We start from the raw sequence: 21269 nt of genomic DNA on the forward strand, positions 1-21269 counted from the left end.
TATCCTATCCTTTAGTCTTCCAGTTTCAGTAATCATGGTTTCAACTCATGGTGGTCAGGTGAAGCACATTCTGCTTTACTGCCAAAAAAGAGCATAGGAATACAGATGCAAAATCAATCCTTCCAATTAGTTTGTGAATATGTTAACTAGCAGAAATATCCCAGGATTTCAGACAGATGCTTTTGGCAGAGTGTGTAAAAGATTTATGGATTATAATATTCAAAAGTCTTCAGCCATTATTTCACAGGTGAAGCTCTCTGAGAATCTGGGAAGCGGTGAATCTCTTCTTAAAGATGTCAAGGATTGAACATGAACCTTACTGCACACACAGCTTTTGCTTTACCAATGAGTTACAGCTATCTAAGCAGGGAAAATGAAACATGAAGAAACATACCGCAATATCCACCCATGTTCCAGAGCTGATAGCTTCATCCACAGAGGCCTCCACTTGATCCACCATTTCCTGACCAACACAAGATGCTTTCAGAAACAAGAGTGGCAAGGACTTGTATCTTTTCTTTATGTAGGTCACAGGATCTGGGATGCCAAGTCTGGACAACGCATCAAATTCTACAAAATTACAGAAATTCCTTGACATTGAAGGAAACCATAATATTTAGTGCAATGAGCTAAGGCTGTCACACAATGAAGACCAGCTGCTGTCTCCATAGACTCCATACAGTTTCTATTTTTTGCTTACAGAGATGCATAAGGACGACAGACACTTGAATGTTAACTATGTAGAAGAGTGCCTTCTACAGTTTCTCTCCCTAGTACCACAGAACACAACACATTGAATTGCTTCAACCTCCTTCAATACAAAAGCAGTGTTGTTGTCGCTGAAATTCAGGGGTAAATGGGATAGCATGGAATGAACATTGCTGCTCATACCAATCCAATCCCATCCTGAGCAGCCAAGGGGATAAAGAAGCAGAACCAGGCTTGCTTTTCTAATCTGCCCTATTAGTCAAATTGATTGTTACCAGGTCCTCAAAAGGAGGTTAGGAAAGCTCATTTCCTCTTATGCAGAAATTATGTTTGGGACTGGGAGAATAATGTTGTTCTGCATTGCCTTCTCTCCCTGAACCTGTTCTGGTGGAAGGGAGGCAAATCAAATGCTAAGTTCACCATGATACTCATGAGGTAGAGGCTCTTTTACCTTCTTGGAGTCTGAGGCTGAATCTACACGGCTGTATATCCCAAGATTTGATCCCAGATTATCTGCTTTGAACTGGATTATATGAATCTACACTGCCAGATAATCTGGGATAAAAAGGTTCACAACAGACCTAGTTTAGCCCTCCCACAATAAGATCATCCCTTATTCATATGAGGAAGAATGGCAGCCATTTACTTCTGGCTTTCAAGAATGCAATTTCTATCAACCTTTGTTATTGGCTATACTGGTTGGACTGATGAAAGTTGTGGTCCATTTATTTCAACAGGATAAAGTAAAAGGCTGCATTAATGAATATATTGGAGACGATACATTTATCTCTTATCTATAACCCATATAGTGAAATCTGTTTCTTTATCGTACAATAGTGGGGTGAATAGTGACAACTGGAACAAAAAGTTAGAAATAAGTTCAGAAACAAAATTTTGTTTAAAAGGAATACTTTACCTAAATAACCATTTTGTTTGAAAAACGAATCCACCCAGTTACTCTGAGTTTTGGCATAGATGTCAGGGATAAATACAGCCTTATCCTGTCTTCCACCAACCACTGTGCCTTTTAGATGTCCTGTATTAACCAGTTCTTCCAACATGGCTGATGAAACAAATGAAACAGTTATACTATTAGAAGGTTTTGTGAGCACCTTTTTTCCAAAGAGAGCAACTGTAATCTGGATGAATACACACATTTTTCCAGCTGCTCCAAGTAAACATAGCGGTTAAAACAATGTAGGTGGTTGGCAATCTGGTCCGCTTTTCTTATGGTATTTAAATTGGATATTTGATTCCAATCGAATAATTTAAACTTCACTTCTGAGTTTGGGGAATTAGGCTTTCTAGATATCTGCTAACCATGCTCCAGGAAAGGAGCTTCTTACAATATTTTTATTATTTCAACTATTAATGCATATCATTTTGTAAAATAATAATAGTAATCCATTTTATTTGTTACTCACTTCTCCTAATGGCTTGAGGTGGGGTACAACAAAGTCAAAACATGTCAACATAAAATAAAATACATACAATAAAATACAAGTATCAAAACACATCACCAATAAAACATACACCAAAACACAGTGCACAAAGTTCAACATACAGTGGCAATAGAATGCACATCCAAAGCTCATGATTCGAAGTTGACTGGGTAGGCCTGCTGGAAGAGATGGCTCTTCAGTTGGGTTTTAAATTCTGATAGCTCATTTAGCCGTTGGATTTCTTTTAGCAGGTCATTCCACAATTGTGGGACAGCTGGTGAAAAGGTCCTTTTGGGTGATGGCTACTGGTCGGGTTCTGGATGTTTGGAGTAAGTGTGCCCAGAAGAACCCAGTATCCTGAGGTATGGATTAGCATACTTTTAAGTTTATATACAATGTCTGATGGAGCAAGAGTAGCTACAGTATGAAAAATCTTAATTAGCTCCCCAACTAATAGGGCTAAGACTTTAACATACATGTTGCCCTCATGCTTCCAGGGAAGCAGCGATTTTGAGGAGTTAATGGTAAACAGTATGCCAGAGGCTGCATGGCATCTTATAACAATACTCTCCCCCTTTGCCCCTTGCACAACATTTTGACTTCAAGTCCAGCTTCCCACCTTTCCACAACATAGTTAGAGAAATGTGGTACATGTCCTTTAAGTCTTCAAATAATAATCTGAGCTGTGAGAACCCATGCCTCTTCACCAAAATTGAGGAGCTGTAGCAGAACTGGTTCTCAAAAGTGGCTCATTCAGGAAGTACAAGCATACACATAAATGCTGCATTACAACAATCTAATACCAATTCATTGAATGAACATTTTCTTTCATTAATACCAGCACTATAACAGTTTAAAATCTTTACAAACTACAAAATATCATTAGTATATAGTATAGGGAGACAAATATCTTGATATATGCAGATGACATAGTATTGTTATCCACCACCCCAGTCGGGTTAAGGAGGTCCCTGCAAAAACTTAGCCAATATTGTACTGAAAATGCCCTCACTATAAGTAAAGAAAAATCCAAAATAATGGTTTTTGGTAAGAAAGCTAAGGCTTCCAACTGGCACCTTGACGGGCACAAAGTGGAGCAAGTGAGGACATTTAAATACTTAGGCCTTCATTTTGCGGCATCAGGGGCATGGACCCAACATCTAAAACTAAGTATTGCAAAAGCTGATAATGCTGCACAGGCAATTCATAAATTATGCAACCACAATTACCCGGGCTCTCTGCGCCCCTTTCTGAAGGTTCTTAAGGCAAAGGTGTTCCCCATCGCTTTGTATGGAGCTGAAATATGGGGTGAGCAAGACACTTTATTGGTAGAGAGATTCCAACTGCACCACCTGAAAATTGGCTTAGGTGTGGAGAGATCATCCCTGTCAGCTGCAGTGAGAGCAGAGACTGGAGTACCCCCAATCTCCACCACAATTCTGAAGAGGCAGATCAATTGGTGGTACAAAATAAGACAAATGCAACCACACAGACTCCCAGCCCTATGCCTTCTAGAACAAGAAAACCACAAAGAGTGGTCATCTTGGCTTAGCAGATTTGGCCACACAGTTAGTAGGTTAGGTTTTGCCCCTCACGAGCTAACAAATTTTGGGGCAAAGGTATGCTCAATTGTATACCAAAGAGCTCTCGACATTGCTGCACAAAATGATCTAATGAACATAGCGCAAGCTAGAGCCACTCCATACCTGGCCAAATTTAAATGTAATGTGGGCATGGAACCTTACCTCTCTTTTATACTTCCACTCTATCTTAGAAAAGTTTTTACCCGGGCTAGATTTGAGCAGCTCGACATTAAGTCCAAGTTGGGACGACATCAGAATATCCCCTACACGATGAGAACCTGTGGGTGCCGTGAGGTAGATGCAGAAGTGGAGGACTCAGAACATTTTTTCTTAAAATGTCCCTACTACAACAGGATCCGGTCTTACTACCTAGAGCCTCTGCTGGAGAATCATACTTATTCAGAGAATAAGGAGAAATTGCACATCCTCCTTCAGGGCTCAGATAAAAACTCTATTTTAAAATTGACCCTTTTTATCCAAAAAGCGCTGGCCATCCGTGAGAAGATGGAAGCAGAGAGAGGCGACCTTGCTGCCATCAACAAAACTCAAACTTAAAAACTTAATATGGACACGCCACTAGTTTTACCTACCCATGCCCCCACTCTAACCCTATTTTAAGGAATTAAACAATTTTAATCTTTTAACCTTTTTATCTCATAGTTGCTCAATTATTTAGGAGTGGGCTGACAGGCCAGTAGGCCATGATGCCTCATATTCATATATGGTTTTACTGTATGTGTATGTTTTGTATGTTTTGATATGGTCAAAATTGACTAATCAATAAAGAATTGTATTATTATTAGTATATAGTAGTGGTTCTCAATCTGTGGGTCCCCACGTGTTTTGGCATACAACTCTCAGAAATCCCAGCCAGCTTACCAGCCCTTATTCAATATTTTCAGATATTACCAAAATTAGAATTAGGATAAAACAGTTTGAACAAAACTTACAGTAAAGCAAATGCTCTTGAAATCCATGACGAGTGATTAAGTTTATTATTGGTGTAGGCCTAGAGAGAAAAATAACATGCATGAGATGCCAGGAGACTCATATATGAACATTATACTTTTGTTTATTCCACTGACATGGAATAAACATTTACCAAACTACTGAATAGAGCAAATTACACGATGAATGAAAATAATCTGGCTGTTTTGTACTTTGTGAAGAAAATGCTAATAGGGGAGCTGTACTGGGGTGGTGCTTTAATATTTTGCACAGCTGTATGCTGCTCCTTAAGGCTATAATTAATTGCATTTCTGTGAAGATATTGAGCTTTTGTTGTTTGACCTGGTGCCTGATGATAATTTCTGCAGATACAGAATTAAACAGTAGGCAGTAATTCTAGGAACTAGCAAAAGTTTTCAGGGAGAGGTAACCTGTATGATTCACAAATGTTTTCAGCCTTTTGACATCCAATCCAGAACCTCTGCCCTCTAGCCTTCTACCAAGACACATTATCATCACCTATTAAAATTTGACAAATACTAAGGATGAAAGCTTGCTTTTTTAGAAACAACACCTCATAAACTAATATGTGCATTCTAAAGAGTCTGAAGAATTCACTGAACAGAATTCACTATCTAACATAATCTGAATTGATAATAAATTTAAAGCTGTGCCCTTCCTCACTTATGAAAAGCAAGAGCTGTATTTGTACATGTACACACACACCATACACATGCTACCTGTTTACTGAGAATTGATATGACTTATGGTGTGAGAAAAATAAAACCCATTAATTCAGATCAAAGAAGAAATGAAAACTAAAGCATGGATGAAGAAATGAGAAAGGAGGGACCTTTCCTTTTTATTCATTCATCCAAACAACTACTATTGACTTATTCACCAACTGAGAGGATGTTTCGGAAAATTCTAATGTCAAATGGCCAGAGCTGAGGTCTGGGAATGATACTTGTCCTTGTTCCTTAAGCTGCTAGTGTTTCTAGTTCATCCTCCTTTGGCAATTCCTTCCATCTGTACTTTCTCTTATTGTGCACACATGCCTTAAAAATGAAGGATGATGGGCAGGTGAAATAACCTAACTGCAAAAATAAATAAGTAATATGACTTGCCGAGTAATGGCACGGAAGAGACCACGAATACGAGCCCGATGCCGCGTGACAAATGCTTCTGTGAAAATCACCCCTCGGTTGTCTTGATCAATTTGGCCATGTATAATTTTCCCCAGGCGGATGGAAAATGCCTAGTAACAACAACACAGTGATTAATTGCAGAATTATCTTACCCAGTGTTATGTGAAGTTCCACCAGATGAATTAGATATACTCTAACCGTGCTTCTGCTTCTTTCCCTCATATGATGATTTAGGAAAAAAAGTCCATTGATTGCACACTTTTTCCACTCCTGAGGTTAACAAATCCTTTCCAAGTCTATAGTTGAAAGATTTGTGTTGAAACAATGACTTACTATCACTACTTTTGTCTTTACAAATAATGTTCTGGAAGCAGGAGTACTGATTTTTCTTACAGTTCAAAGGCACAAATGATAGCCAGTGAGATTCAAAGACCCAAATCTAAGCACAAATCCCAACTTGACTTGAATCAAAGAATCAATCAGTCATAGAGTTGGGGGAGCCCACATTAGGTCATCGATTTCAACCCCCAGCCATGAAGGAAAAGCACAATCAAAGCACTCCCAATAGATAGCCATCCAGCCTCTTTTTAAAAGCTTCCAAAGAAGGCACATCACACTCCGAGGCAGAGTTCCATTGTTGAACAGCTCTTACAGTCTAGAAATTCTTCCTAATGTTCACTTAGAAACTCCTTTGCTGTAATTTGAACACACTGCTCCAAGTTCTAGTCTCCAGGGCAGCAGAAAACAAGCCTGCTCCCTCTTCCTTATGGCATCCTTTCAAATATTTAAACATGGTTATTAGGTTTCCTCTCAACCTTCCTTTCTGCAGGCTAAACATACCCAGCTCTTTAACGACAACATCCACTGTATCAATGGTTGAACAATCAGGCAAACATAGGGTAAATTCAATTGGTTCAACGGGTTCTGTGAAATTGGGACAAGCAATGCCATATGTATAGTGTATATGTATAATGTATAACTGTAACAATTATACATGTATATGAGGACAGTTTAACTTCAAGCATCATAAGAAAACAATCTTACCATGCTAAGTATACCAGCCAAGGATTATGGCAACATCAATGTCACAGTTAAACAGTTATGAAATAACATGCATTCCAGTGAAAAGTTTGTAACTTTCATTTGAATTACCTGCTTCAAGAAGTCTCCTGGAAGGTCATATGCTTTGCACAAGTCCGATATTTTCACTTGCCCAGATTCTTGTAACTTATCATTTGTCTCTTCTGCTATCTGATCTAGGTAACGCCTAATATGAAACCAAAAATAAACATTAGGATAAAATTTCAAATCTGCTTGCCAGGTTAATAAACCTTGTTATTCTTTATTTACAGTAACAGTACAATACAAAAGCTTTAGCTGAACTATACCACACAACATGAAGGAGAGGTGAATAAACTGACTTGATTTAATCTAATTAACAATTTATAAATACAATAGCTACTATTAGATTTTTAGATAACAAATAAACCAAATGTTGAATTAAAGTCCTGAAGGCTGATCTTGGTTTGAGTCTCAATCTTAGGATACAAAACTCAAAGACTTTTCCTATTTCAAGGAAGACTATGGCAGTAACAGAGCATCATGTTACCATGAAGTATGAGATGTTTACTTTCAGACATGGACATTTTGTTTGCAATTCATATAAACAAATACCCTTTCATTTAGCAAATTTCCAAAAGAAGACTTCAAAAAATTAATATCTTAAAGATGAGATATTTTACTGAAAAGTAAAAACTCCTTGTAGTTCATTGCCCTCTTCTTACAGACCCAGAAAACAGACTATTAAGGACAGTGATTTTCATCCATCTCCACTTTAAATAATAGACATGAACAGAAATGTCCCATATTTTCTACTAACAAGTTTCGTTCCAGCTCTTCCTTTCTGAAACATATCTAATCATACATAACAAGAATCCACAATCCTACCCCCCTCCCCATTATCGGAAAACATTTCTTTGTCTTAATTTTTTAAAGAATAAGTTAAAAAGCTTGGTGCTAGAACATGATTCTCAATGTTTTTGGTGGGGCTTGTGAAAAAGCATTGAAGCTACTGCCTTATAATGCCAGTAATCACACAGTCACAGCCTCCCGACCCCCAACAGCGGCCTTTAATTCTCTGCTACATTCATCACATCTAAAGGCATGTTAGGAATTAAAATTACCTACAAATGAACTTACTCATCTACAAGTTGTCCCAATACTAGTTGAACCGTTCGATCAGATTTGACAATGTCGTGAGCTCGGTTTTCAATATGGACCAGATCTACATTTACTGCCTAAGGAATTTTAAAAAGTTAGTGCCCAGAAGTCAAAGTATGTTTGTGCTATTAATTCAGACTCATGCATTTTAATTGCCAATACTTTCTTAGTCACTATACAAAAATACCTTAAGTGGAATTAATACGACAAGACTAGAAAAGAAAATAGCAATCAAAACAAGTTAATACACGGAGTAAAATATCAGTAAAATGTCTAATCATTATGAAAGTCTGCCATTTAGTTGAAGTTTAGGAAGAGATAAAGGTTAATGGAATCAAGATATTAATTAATTATCTGAATGCCCCAGTGATCAGACATTTTTACTTATACATAAATGTTCTGACATTTAACAAGGAATGAGTAATAAAATGAAGCTCATTTTTCTGGATGGATTAAAGAGTGTTTCAAAGAAATTAAGATAGTTTGATGGATACTATGAACATGAATAAAAACATTTGATTGCAGTATTACAAAGAATAACAGAAATATAATGGTCTCTAAAAATGTAAAATATACAATAAAATACATGAAACATAGATGAGCACTTAAGTGACTCCATTCTTTAGTTATTTAATGACATAACCATCAAGAGCAATTGTAAACTTCATATTGCTAAAATTAAGCAAAGTTGAAACAAATAAAAATATTTACCTGTTGTAAATCAACAATATTTACCCGACCTGTAACAGTATAAAAATATGTTAACAAGGCTGCAATATATTTATTGAGAAACAGTGACAGATACAGGATATACATTAAGTAACCATTTATTAGTTACTCTTTATCTCCTGATCTGATGCATATTCATTCAAAGTAACCTACATATAAAATGTTCAAATTATTGCCACTTAAGACTACCTTCATAATGCTTCCATAATTCTTGCTCAAGTAAGCTAGGAGATATGCGATGGAGTCTTATGCATATCTGGATCAGTATGAGATCGATTGAGACAGTGTGGTGAAGTGGTTTGAACAGAATCCCCAGTAATGTAATCTCGAACCAAGGCTTCCCACATAGGCTTTTTACAAAAAAATCTAAATAAGAGATCTAAATATGGGGTGTTTTTTTTTGTGGCTCAAATGCATCTTTCAGATCAGATAATTCTGCAGAAACAAATACATATTCTCATCAGTAAACTGATAAAACCTTGTCCCCATCAAAACTAATTTTGTTACTATTGCAATGCTTCTAGTCAGTACAGGCAAGATGTCTTGCACTTCATCAGCATGTTAGACAAACAACTGCATGCACAGGAGAAAAATATATGAAGTTTACCTGGGAATAACAATTCTAGGTAAATGCAATGATACTTTGAAGTAGACGAGTTTAAGATTGTCACTTAAAATATGTACAATTACCACCAGCATTTAGGATGATTTTAGGAATGATTCAGAAGTTATGACTTCATCTGGGAAAACTTAAGCTTTCTCTGTCATATGTAAGATGCCAATTTGCAAATTCAACCCCACTCTTGATATATTAAAATTATACTTCTAGAAGAAATTTGATTTCAGAGAATTAACAAAGCATCATTACTTTATACAAATGGGACAATGAGAAGCCTCCATGAGAAATACATATATTCTTACGTCACATACTTTTCCAAAAGCACATTGGTTTGAAAGTTTTTATAAGTTACATTTAGACTGCTAAATGGATTTTAGAAAAAAACTATGTATAGGCATACTTACCACCACGAACATGAAGTTCATCGCGTATCTCTTTGATAATCTGTGCAGGAGTAATATACTCTTTTCCATCAAGAGTATGCACTACTTCCAGCTGTTTTTCAGCAATTAACTTAGAAACGATCTCTATGCAATTACGCTCTGATAGTCTGCATACATAAAAAACAGCCAAAATACCTTGTGTGAGTTACTGAAAACCCAATTTTATCTGGAAAAACTTCATCAGTATATCTATAATACACACATATTCACACAGGGCAAAATGTTGAGACACATTAATCTTCAACCTTCATCCGGAATGTAGAAGAGTGACTTTCCCTTTAACCTCCCAATGCTATTAAAGGGAAGTTTCAATCGAGATAGATTCTGTAGGTTTGTTCTTAAGTTGAATTTGTATATATGACGGAACAGGTCAATTTTAAGTGAAACTCCAGCCATATATATATATATATAGAGAGAGAGAGAGAGAGAGAGAGAGAGAGTGTTACAAACATACAATTTATAGTTAAGAACATGGGTGAGACACCAGAAAGTGAGTGAAATGTACCCCTCAAAAGGGAAATACACTGCTGAAAGAGTTGTTATCATGGGGGAAAGGTGTCTCCACTGAAGCTTTCTCATCAATCCTTGTTTCCACAGCAAGCCAAATTTTTCAACATCCAATTGTCGCAGGAAGAGAAAGTGAAATGAAATATTCTGAATAGGCAGCAAAATAAACACCACAGGAGTGTTCACCCTTCCCTATGCTAGCCAAAGCATGCATGCACTTAACTATGTACCTGTTCCAACTTGTTCCAACAAACCTACAGAAACCATTTCATTTGTAACTTGTGGACTGCCTGTACACAGATTTGATTACAAATGTTCTCTCTAGGAATCTCTAAGGCCTGCAGCATGGCTCTATGGTGAAAATCTGCCAAAAGTTGGCCATTGAGTCATGCTAGAGGACCTAGGAATTCCTAGACAGGTGTTCTCTCAAGTATTAAAAATAGCTTTTTTGTTATTCATGATTTTTCACTTTCACATGGGTCCTGTGCCTCTAACCCCAGAGAACGTTAGGGCTTGGCTATATTTACGTATGTATATTGTGCATATACATAATGGCACTGATCAATGGCATTAAAGGATTTATTTTTTCCAGTTGAATGTATTTAAATTTTAATTGGATCGTGTGGGCCAAAAGTGATTTTATCTTTGCCCTCTTCTACCTGAAAGTCCATGAAATGTGTCCTCATAATTGCAGCAACCCACAGAGTGCAGTGTATGGTGGCACAGGTGGCACAGGGTGTGGAAAGGGGAAAGTGTGGCACCGGGAGGGAGAAGACAGGCCCTGCATAAACCAGGCAGAGATACTGTTAGATGACTCATAGCTTCTGCCCAATCTTCTGTGTAGGAGGGGAACAGTGGGGACTGATGGGAAGAGGTAGGGGAGGAAAAGTCATGGCCTCTTTCATGGATAGATATTCAGCACATACACTATAATTCTTATAATTTGCTGTCAGGTGCCTTGATTATTGGTTATTTTTATTTATTTATGCCCACCTTTTTCCAGCCCTGGGACCCAAAGTGATTAACAAAATAAAACAAGATATACTGATGAACGGGAGTCTGGGAGATCTAAAGCAAATGAATAATTATACAAGCAAAGCTGCAATTTATTTACTTATTTATTTTATTATTTGGAACATTTGTACCCCATCCTATCTCAATCTTCGAAGAGGGACTCAGGACGGCTACAAACAGGCAACAATTTGATGCCAAAACAATAAAACACATCATAAAATACAATCAAATGCCTAAAAAATAAGTATCAATATACTTTTAAAAAGTATGCCAGGTTAAAACGTTATCCAAATCAATTCAAAATGCGGTCCAATAAAATTTCATCATTGCCAGTAAAATCAATCTAATCTGCAAACGCTTGCTCCCACAACCAGGATTTAAGACATTGAATGCAAGACATTGGTTTTGGCCAAGCAACACCTGAAGCATGTTAAATATTAATAGCTGTATTATCATCATATGCTTCCATGTATTCCAGTTCACTTCATCAGATATTCTAGCCCATAAAAGTATACCATAATGTCAGTCTTCGGAGAGCAATAAAACACGTGTTTTGTTAATTTTAATCTGCATTTCATCAGCGGATTTTAACTTGTATTTTATTTACATTTATTTATTTACATTGTTTCTATCCTGCCCATATCAGCCCGAAGGCGACTCAGCATATCTTGTTGTTATGTGTTTTAATCATGTTTTAACAGTGTTGTACCCCACCTCAAGCTGCAGGGAGAAATGGGTAATAAATGTGTTGTTGTTATTTAAATAATTATTCTAAAACAGACCCATGTCTTTCACAGGGCCCTTCCACACAGTCATATAATCCAAAATATCAAAACAGATAATAAAATGATGATGATAATGTAATAAAAAAACTTTATTTATATCTTGCTTTTCTCCCTAATGGGACCCAAAGCAGCTAACAATATAAAACAACACAAATCAAAGCATATTTAACATAAAATAGAGGGAAAAAAATCGCACAAACCATAATAACGTCCAGAAATAAGATAGGGGCAGTTTTAATCTCAATGGGGGAGAGAGTTCCAAGAGGCCAGGGCAGCTATTGAGAAGGCCCTCTCTCTAGTTGCCTCCAAAAGTATTTATGGCGGTGGCAGCAACAAGAGAAGGATCTCTCCGAAAGATCTTAATGATCAGGCAGATAGGTAAGTTGGGTATGAACTGTTTAGGGCTTTAAAGGTCAAAACCAGAACCTTGAATCAGGCTCGGAAACATATTAGCAGCCACTGTAGGTGCTGTAACAGGTAATTCACAAAATCTGCTTTGAAATGGGTTATCTGAGTCTGAAGGGGCACTGATGTAGGGGCACGGGCTCACTAGCACTCCAAATGCACAAGCTTAGGAGTCCTCTCAAAGGCCCAGATAGCAGTGCAAGGAGGCCATAAGCTGGATTCTTTCTACAAAGGCTTTTATTGCTGGCCTAACTATAACAACAAACATCCTCACACCTCTGAGGATGCTTGCCATAGATGCAGGCGAAATGTCAGGAGAGAATGCCTCTAGAACATGGCCATATAGCCCAAAAAAACCTACAACAACCCAAACATGAATACAGGATGCAAGCCCCTTTTATCATTTTCACAGATAATCATTTCATTGGTGTAAGCTGACTAATACAAATCTCATTGGCTCGTTATGACTTTGACAGGCACGAAGGCACATGTGGCGTCTTAACAATGGCACAACTATAGTCTATTGTTCTCAGGCCATGAATACACAGTTGGAAAGTATCTATAAGTCGACACTTCAGGTGGCTGGGAAATTAGGGAAGTACAGGCTAATTAGTTCTGTCCTGATGTACTTTTATCCTTGAAAAGTAACTTTGGGCCCTTCCAGACAGCCATATAACCCAGAATATCAAGGCAGAAAATCCCACAATATCTGCTTTGAACTGAGTTATCTAATTCCACACTGCCATATATTCCGGTTCACAGCAGATAATGTGGGATTTTATTCAGCTGTGTGGAAGGGGCCTTTCTCTCTGCAAGTCCACACCGCCAAATAATCCAGTTCAATGTGGATTTTATACAACTGTGTGCAAGGGGCAACATACATCCAATTCCCGCCTTACAAATGTTACATGTCACAGAGGATTTAAAAAAAAAATTCTGGCAGTGCTGTGTGTGTGTGTGTCAGAGGATCAAAATAAGCAAACAAAGCACACATTTTATTGACAGATTTGAGTGAGTAAATACTGCTAGGTTTTCTCTGTTTTGTTTTGACTGACTGCACATGAACCTGTGCCTTTGACAGCAACCTAGAAAAGAAATAACCAGTTGCTGAGGCCCAGAGACAAAAGTGATGAGTCTATTCAATGGCAGTCTGAGGGCTCTTCCACGCAGGTATAAAACCCAGAACATCAAGGGAGATAATTTACAATATCTGCTTTGAAGTGGATTATCTGAGTCCATACTGCCGTATGATCCGGTTCAATGCAGATTTTATATTGCTGTGTGGAAGGGGCCCGACATGCAGAAAACTGGATTTCTGCAAGTGAGGCTCTTCAGCATGTGAAGACTTTCTCACTCTCTTTCCTTCACTTTCTACACATCAAGTTGCAGACAGCCAATTCTCTCACACCAGAAGCACCTGGCAGTTTTTCAAGGTGCTCCTGAAACGAAAAAAAAAGCCTCCACCACAGGCACAAATAGGTGTCCCCAAAATGTATACAGTGGGCCTCTTCCACACAGCTGTATAAAGTCCCACATTATTGCCTTTGAACTGGGTTATAAGGTAGTGTGGGCTCAGGGCGCTTCCACACATCAAGTAACCCAGAATATCAAAGGAGAAAACCCCACAATTTCTGTTTTGAACTGGGCTATCTGAGTTCAAACTGCCATATATTCCAGTTCAAGGCAGATAATGTGTAACTCTGTCCTGTGGAAGAGGCCTCATTTCAAAGCAGACATTGTGGATTATCTGCTTTGATATTCTGAGTTATATGACTGTGTGGAGAGCATAAGTACACATACTGGGGGCGGGGTGTGAGGGGGACCTGCACAATCCTTATTCTTTTCTTTTCGAAAATTAAAATTCCTTAAGGGTGTACACATCTTTTCCCTAAAAAATAAAAAGGAACAACCTGCACATATGTTTCCCACAGCATTATAAACTCTGAAGGGTACACTGTTTTTTTTCAGGACACCTATATTTGACCTATTACGGTAGTAATCACCACTGAGACCACCGCAACTGCGCCTTAAGAACGATGGAAGACAGAAATGCGCTGGTTCTACATGTATTACGGGCACTGAAGGGAAAGGCGGTTAAGGGGCTGAAAGGGAGGGAGGGGGGAGGGGTAAGCGGACCAGAGGGCCACGCGCCTCCGCGAGGGGCTCGCGCTTGGCTCCGCCCCCTTGAGGGGGGCGTCTTCCCTCTCCGCTCACCTCTGCGTCGCCTGGGCGAACTGAGCGGATTGGAATTGCTGAGACAACTGGAGGATCTCTTCCCAGGAGGCTTCCATAGCGGCCCCGCAGCCGGGAGGTGGTCGGCGAGAGAGTAAAGAGGGAGGGGGGGGAGGAGGAGGAGGAGGGAAAGGGGGCGTGGCCAGAGGAAGAGCTCTCAAGGCACACGTCAGCTCTAAATGTCATTCTCGCGACGGGGTGCGACGTGGGACAATCTTCACCGGCGCTGCTGCAGAACGCGATCTGAGCTGCCACAGCGCCGCCTTTAGGCACCACCGTTAAGAGCACGCGCACAGGGATCATGGCTAGCTATCCCTTAGGCCCCTCCCACACAACCCTATATCCCAGAATGTCAGGGCAGAAAATCCCCCTTTATATGAGTGTGGATTCAGATAACCCAGTTCAAAGCAGATATTGTGGGATTTTCTGCCTTGAAATTCTGGGCTATAGGGCTGTGTGTAAGGCCCTCAGTCCACACTTAAGATATTTTGGGATTTTCTGCCTTGATATTCTGGAATATAGGGCTGTGAGGAAGGGCCCACAGAAAATCTCACATCTGCCTATATGGCAGTGGGGACTCAGATAAGTCAGTTCAAAACAGATATTGTGGATTTCTGCCTTGATATTCTGGCTGTGTGGGAGGGCTCTAGGATATCAAGGCAGAAAATCCCACATTATCTGAGTGTGGACTCAGGCCTCTTCCACACAGATGAATAAAATCCCACATTGTCCGTTTTGAAATGGAATATATAGCAGTGTGGACTCTTAACCCCATTCAAAGCAGTTATTGATGGATTTTCTGCCTTGTTATTCTGGGATATAGGGCTGTGTGGATGAACCCTCGGGGCGTATCAGTTTGACACCACATTGCTTGCCATGACTGTGCTCCAGAGTGCTAGGATTAGCTTTGTTTAGAACAATGATCTTCTGGACATTGAACAATAGAGAATGGATATTTATCTTGCTCACTATGGAGTACAAATCTTTTTACCACAGGAAAAGCAGGAAGGACCAGACAGCTCTGGGGAACAAGCCCTGTGAAAAGCGGCTTAAAGAGCTGGGCATGTTTAGTCTGCAGAAGAGAAGGCTGAGAGGAGGCATTATAGCAATGTATAAATATGTGAGAAGTCTTTTGTTTTTCAGATTTTAGTTAGAATTGGATTGTACAAAATATTCTTCATTAAATAAATGTATGTGGGCTAATAATTGCATTTGTTTTCAAGCAGTCTGGGTCCCAGTCACCAACAGTTTATCAGAAAGAGGAAAGAGCAGTCTGGTTTCACAGTAGTGTCTGGTAGGAACAGTGTACAGCAATGCCAGAGTTTATGCACAATATGGTATCTAGTCTCTCTAGCCTGTATCACTTTGATTGTGGCTTCCACATTTAAGGTGCCCTCACTGCTTGTCTCGGTTTTCGAATACATTGTTTTTTGCATATTTGATATTGCAGATGAACATAAGAGCACAATAACAAGATAGCAGCACAGCAGCTGCCCCACATGTAATTACTGTTGTCAAGATTTTCCATGCATAAAATCTCACTAAAATTGATATACTGATTGTTCTAACTAAGGCCCCCTTCTACACTGCCATATAAAATCCTGTTTATTTGCTTTGAACTGGATTATATGGCAGTGTAATGTGGAATATCTGCTTTGGTAATCTGGATTATATGGGAGTGTGGAAGGGGCCACAGTCATCTCTTGCAAGTTCTATGTAATTAAAGTGGAGAGCTCTGGTCAGCTGCACATTGGGAGAGAGGTGTCTTGGTGCAGCCTGTTGTGAATTGGAGACCCCTGCTCATGGGTAAACTAAAGGATGCTTCCAGCAGCGCCAAACTCTGGGTTTTAAATGGGAGGGGGGTAAAAACATCCCAGGACCTGACTGCAGGTCCCCACATAGACTGGTTAGACCAGGGATTGGGTCCCTGCAGTCTTCACAGGCTTATTCTGTATCAGAACAAGATGGAGGGTGGATGGGAAACATCCAGCTGAAGTTTTTTTTTATAAAAAAAAATCCCTCCAATATGTGCTTTAATATAAATATAGTCTACATGGTCCTAAAGTTTTGTCCAGAACTATTAACATCCTGCTTTATGCTGATGACATGGTGATTATGGCAACATCTCCAGTGGGACTAAGAAGATCCCTGGCAAAATTCAATATAAATATAAACAAATTTTTATGTGCATATATGAGGTCCAGTGCCTAACGGAGGGATTTTTTTTTTTAAAAAAAAACTTCCACCAGATCTCTCTCTTATCCCAATTGTTAATTCAAGATCTTTTAAATATTATAAAGTGTAAAATAAAGTATTTCACAGAGTTCTAATTGCTCTCCATTTGTGCTTCCTTTAAATCAGCTGTGTGTCTGTTTGACAGACTAATCAGCTGACTAGCTGTTTTGGGCTTTTTAAAAACTAAATCTTCTGGATCAGTCTCCACAGGGGGGAAGAGAAAGAAATCACATACTTTTCCTCGAGTGTAGGGATATACAGTGATGTGAATATGCACATTTCCCGGCCGGAATTGGGATATAAGTGGACCTCTTAAACACGTTTGATTTGTAGCAGCAAATCAGTGTGGATTTACAGCTAACGTCATTTGGCCACCCCCTTTTAACCTGGTAACTTCTACATTTTAGGTGCTGTGTAGAAGGGCCCTGTGGCCCCATCTAAGGTTAGATCTATGTTGTCCTGTATCCTAGGATATGATCCTAGATTATCTATTTATCCCAGATTATCTGACAGTGTAGACTCATAATCCAGTTCAAATCAGATAATCTGGGGCCTCTTCTACACTGCCATATGATATTCAGATTTTCTGCTTTGAACCAGATTATATGGCAGTGTAGGTTCATATAATCCAATTCAAAACAGATAGTAGATTATCTGCTTTGATAATCTGGATTATATGGCAGTGTAAAAGGGGCCTGAATCTACACTGCCATATAATCAAGGACAAAGCAAATAATGTGGATATTATGTGGAAGTGTAAAAAGAGTCTTCATATAATCCAGTTGGGAGACCCCGGTGGCACAGTGGGTTAAACTCTTGTGCCGGCAGAACTGAAGACCGACAGGTCACAGGTTCGAATCCAGGGAGAGCGCGGATGAGCTCCCTCCATCAGCTCCAGCTCCTAATGCGGGGACATGAGAGAAACCTCCGACAAGGATGATAAAACATCAAAACATCTGGGCGTCCCCTGGGCAACATCCTTGCAGACGGCCAATTTTCTCACACCAGAAGCAACTTGCAGTTTTTCAAGTCACTCCTGACATGACAAAAATATATATAATCCAGTTCAAACCAGATAATGTGGATTAACTGCTTTGATAAACAGGATTACATGGCAATGTAGAAGGGACCTGTGACTTTCCCATAGTCCCCCAGTGGGTTTCGTGGCCAAGCAGGGAGTCAATATTTGGTTTCCAGAGCCATTGTTCAATACTTGAACCACTACACTATGCTAAATCTTATACAGTTGCATATACACCACCCAAAATATCTTGGGGCATCCCTTGTTAGCAAAAATAGTCCAGACGGGGAAAGAGAGTAATGCATCTTACTCCAAAGGGTCAGAATTGGGCAACCCTCCTGCTCAATCTACAGAGCTCTTGAAGACCATCAATGTAGACAAGGGGATGCCATAGCTGTCCAACCTTGTTATACTAATCTTTTTGGTTTCAAATAATCCCATCATGTTGATTTTCCACTATGAATCAGTGTGCAGTGGGGGCAGGAGGAGCTCCAACATGATGGATAAATGATAGTAGGATAAACAAATGGCTTATTGGAATCTTACTCCATTTCAGTGCTGTGACTTTTACTGGCAATAAAAATTACAGAAACAATTTACTCTTTTTATGCAGAGACAAGCAGTGGCAGACTGTGGATTGATTTTTAAAAATCACTGTGTCAATATTGTGGCACTGATTGATCGTTATTTGCAAAAAAGAAACATTACAATGAATACAGGTTTAACATACATTATACATTTCAACTATACCATATTGATTCACTCTGGGAATAGCCATTTACTTACCCTAATTAGAAACAATAAAGGCAAATTCCAAGGTATTAATTCTGTCAGAATGAATCAATGCTGCAAGTGTGACAAACTATGTTACAAAATAACTACAATACTCACAGGTATTATAATTTGCATTCACTGATCATTCATACAAGGCTCAAACACTCCTAGTTGATAAACCAAGTATGAGTTAATGAAACGTTATGCCAATTCTATTAGTTCCGTTCAGAGCTTCTGAAAAATTCATTGAGATTCATGAGATTAATTTCAGTAGAACTTTACAGAACACACAAACTTTTAATGGCCAATTGGTCTTTCTAAAAATTGTTTGATTACATGGCACTACCAGACAGGGTTGTTAAAAGCCCATTTTGGTGTAGGTTTTTGTCCCCTCACCTCCCCCCAAAACCTGGACTTCCCAGGGGTGTGAGTGTCTAGATGCCCTCCTGGTAGTTACCCCCCCCCCCCAAAGCCCTTAAAAGAATAAATTAACTTACCTGGTCACCATTAAGGTACTGCTGGAGTCCTCCTGGTATGTAAAAATGATATGCCAGGAAATGAGGGGGCTGCAAAGAGGAAAATCGCTCCCCCCCCCCCCCCCGGCATGTCATTTCTATATTCCAGCACTCCAGCAGTACTTTAATTTTTATTTTATTTTAATTATTTATTTCAGATATTTGTACCCCACCCTGGAGGGTGATCTGGCTGTCACCGCATTGATCGCCAAGGTTGATACTTGTACCCCGCCCTTTTCAAAAAACCCGGGGGGGGGGGGGCTCAGGGCAACAATTCAATGCCTCCAATGTACACATAATAAAATACATCATAAAATCCAATAATTACATACATTTAAAACATTAAATCACATTAATTAATTAAAATCTGTTTCTGTTTTAATAACAGCCTGGTGGCCAGGTAAGTACTGGTGGCTGGGTAAGTAATTTATTCTTTTAAGGGCTTTTTGGGGAGGGGTTGGGTGCCCTCTGAGTTTTCTGGCCAAAACCAAGAGTGCTGTGTGGATTGGGACCAGGGATTGCATGACGTGGTCTCCGGGCCCAATCCACACTGGGCCCACACCTGGTAAGGCCCAGCTGTTACCAAAGATCTCGGTCTTACCAGGTATCAAATTAATTTGGGACAAAACAATATTTACCTGCTTTGTCCTGAATTAATTTGCTTTTACTGGAGGCATCGTTTAGAAACCTCCGGGAAAAGCCCAACAGGTACTGTATTTTGGGGCCTGTCTGGAAGTGTCCTATGGGAAGGATGGGGATGAAGGGATGAGAGAGTGAGGTTTCTATGATGAGGGGAAAGTGCAAGAGAGGGAGAAGTTTCATAAGGTGAGAGGAAAGGGTTGGGAGATGCAGCAGTAAAGTGTAAAGAATAGGTGGGAGAATGGTGGAGTCCATGGAGGGGAAATAATGGGGCTAGGGCAAGTTATAAGCAGCAGAGGTCCCCCAGGAGAAGGGGAACAGTGTTATTCATGTATCCTTCTGCTCCCTGAAATTACCACCTCATGATATTAATCCAAAGAAAGTCGGGAACAGAAGATAGATAGGCATTAAGTTAGATGGTAGACATGTATATGCAGATTATTGGGAATGATAAAGAAAAGGTTAAACCATGTTGAAACTGTTAAAAAGTACAAGGATTGTGTTATTGTGTTATGCTGAACTAGCCTCTGTTCTGGCATACCTTTTTCTTAAACTAAGGGATATCTTTCAAAGTTTGCAAGAGGATAGCTGTGTTTATTTCTGCAAAACATGAGAATATATTAACTTTGCATACAGCAGCTCACTTTACCAGATGTATGGAGAAATGTCCCAACCAGCAGATATTTATGCATATGTTTGGGATAGAAGGTCATAGCACAAAACATTAAAATAAATAAGCACAGGCATTTATAAGTTCATTAATTGTCACTAACAAACATCTGCCCTAGATGAACTGCTTTGATGAAAAGTCAAACAGGTGGAAGAAAGTTATAATAGTCCAATTCTAATGCTTCATTTGTACTGTATCTCTCAAGGAAAATAAACTCAGGTTTTCTCTCTTCAATTACTGCTGTTTGTCCTTGCTTTCCTCTGTTTCTTGCCCTGTGAATCAAATGGCAGTTGGTCTCAAGGGCCTCCTGTGATATTTTCATAAATCATAAAGGCAAAAAACCCTGTCTGACGAGACTATGACTGGAAGTGTTTGTGCATGGCAATATGTTAATATTATTGATGTTCTTTTGTTTGTACTACACTTTGAATGTGGATGCCCGCTTCACATGGTTTCCCTCTTTCCACAGCAACCTTGATAGAGAAGGCCCACTGTCAGAGGGTAAATCATATCACCAAGACCTCTCTGTTACGCATCCAGTACTTTAAACATTACTCTGTATTGCTCCTCTCTGATCAATTGTAACTGTAAACAATGTTGTGAAAGTTGAAAAATAGTGGCAGAAAAAAATG

General features: G+C 39.2%; 1 protein-coding gene across 1 annotated transcript in view; it reads right to left on the bottom strand.

Annotated features, from left to right (window-relative positions):
* UFL1 (UFM1 specific ligase 1) overlaps positions 1-14929 on the bottom strand; it is a 32755-nt gene extending 17826 nt beyond the window's left edge. The window contains exons 1-9 of the mRNA XM_060753059.2: positions 14766-14929; positions 9802-9947; positions 8761-8789; positions 8029-8126; positions 6982-7096; positions 5809-5939; positions 4684-4742; positions 1625-1771; positions 395-570 (exon numbers count right to left, since the gene is read on the bottom strand). Of these exons, the coding sequence (XP_060609042.2) occupies positions 395-570; positions 1625-1771; positions 4684-4742; positions 5809-5939; positions 6982-7096; positions 8029-8126; positions 8761-8789; positions 9802-9947; positions 14766-14842 (978 nt within the window). The 5' untranslated portion in view covers positions 14843-14929. The remainder of the gene's footprint in view (positions 1-394; positions 571-1624; positions 1772-4683; positions 4743-5808; positions 5940-6981; positions 7097-8028; positions 8127-8760; positions 8790-9801; positions 9948-14765) is intronic.
* Between the last annotated feature and the right edge of the window lie 6340 nt (positions 14930-21269).

This window comes from Anolis sagrei, chromosome 1 (assembly GCF_037176765.1).
Source record: "Anolis sagrei isolate rAnoSag1 chromosome 1, rAnoSag1.mat, whole genome shotgun sequence".
In the NCBI taxonomy this organism is placed as follows: domain Eukaryota; kingdom Metazoa; phylum Chordata; class Lepidosauria; order Squamata; family Dactyloidae; genus Anolis; species Anolis sagrei.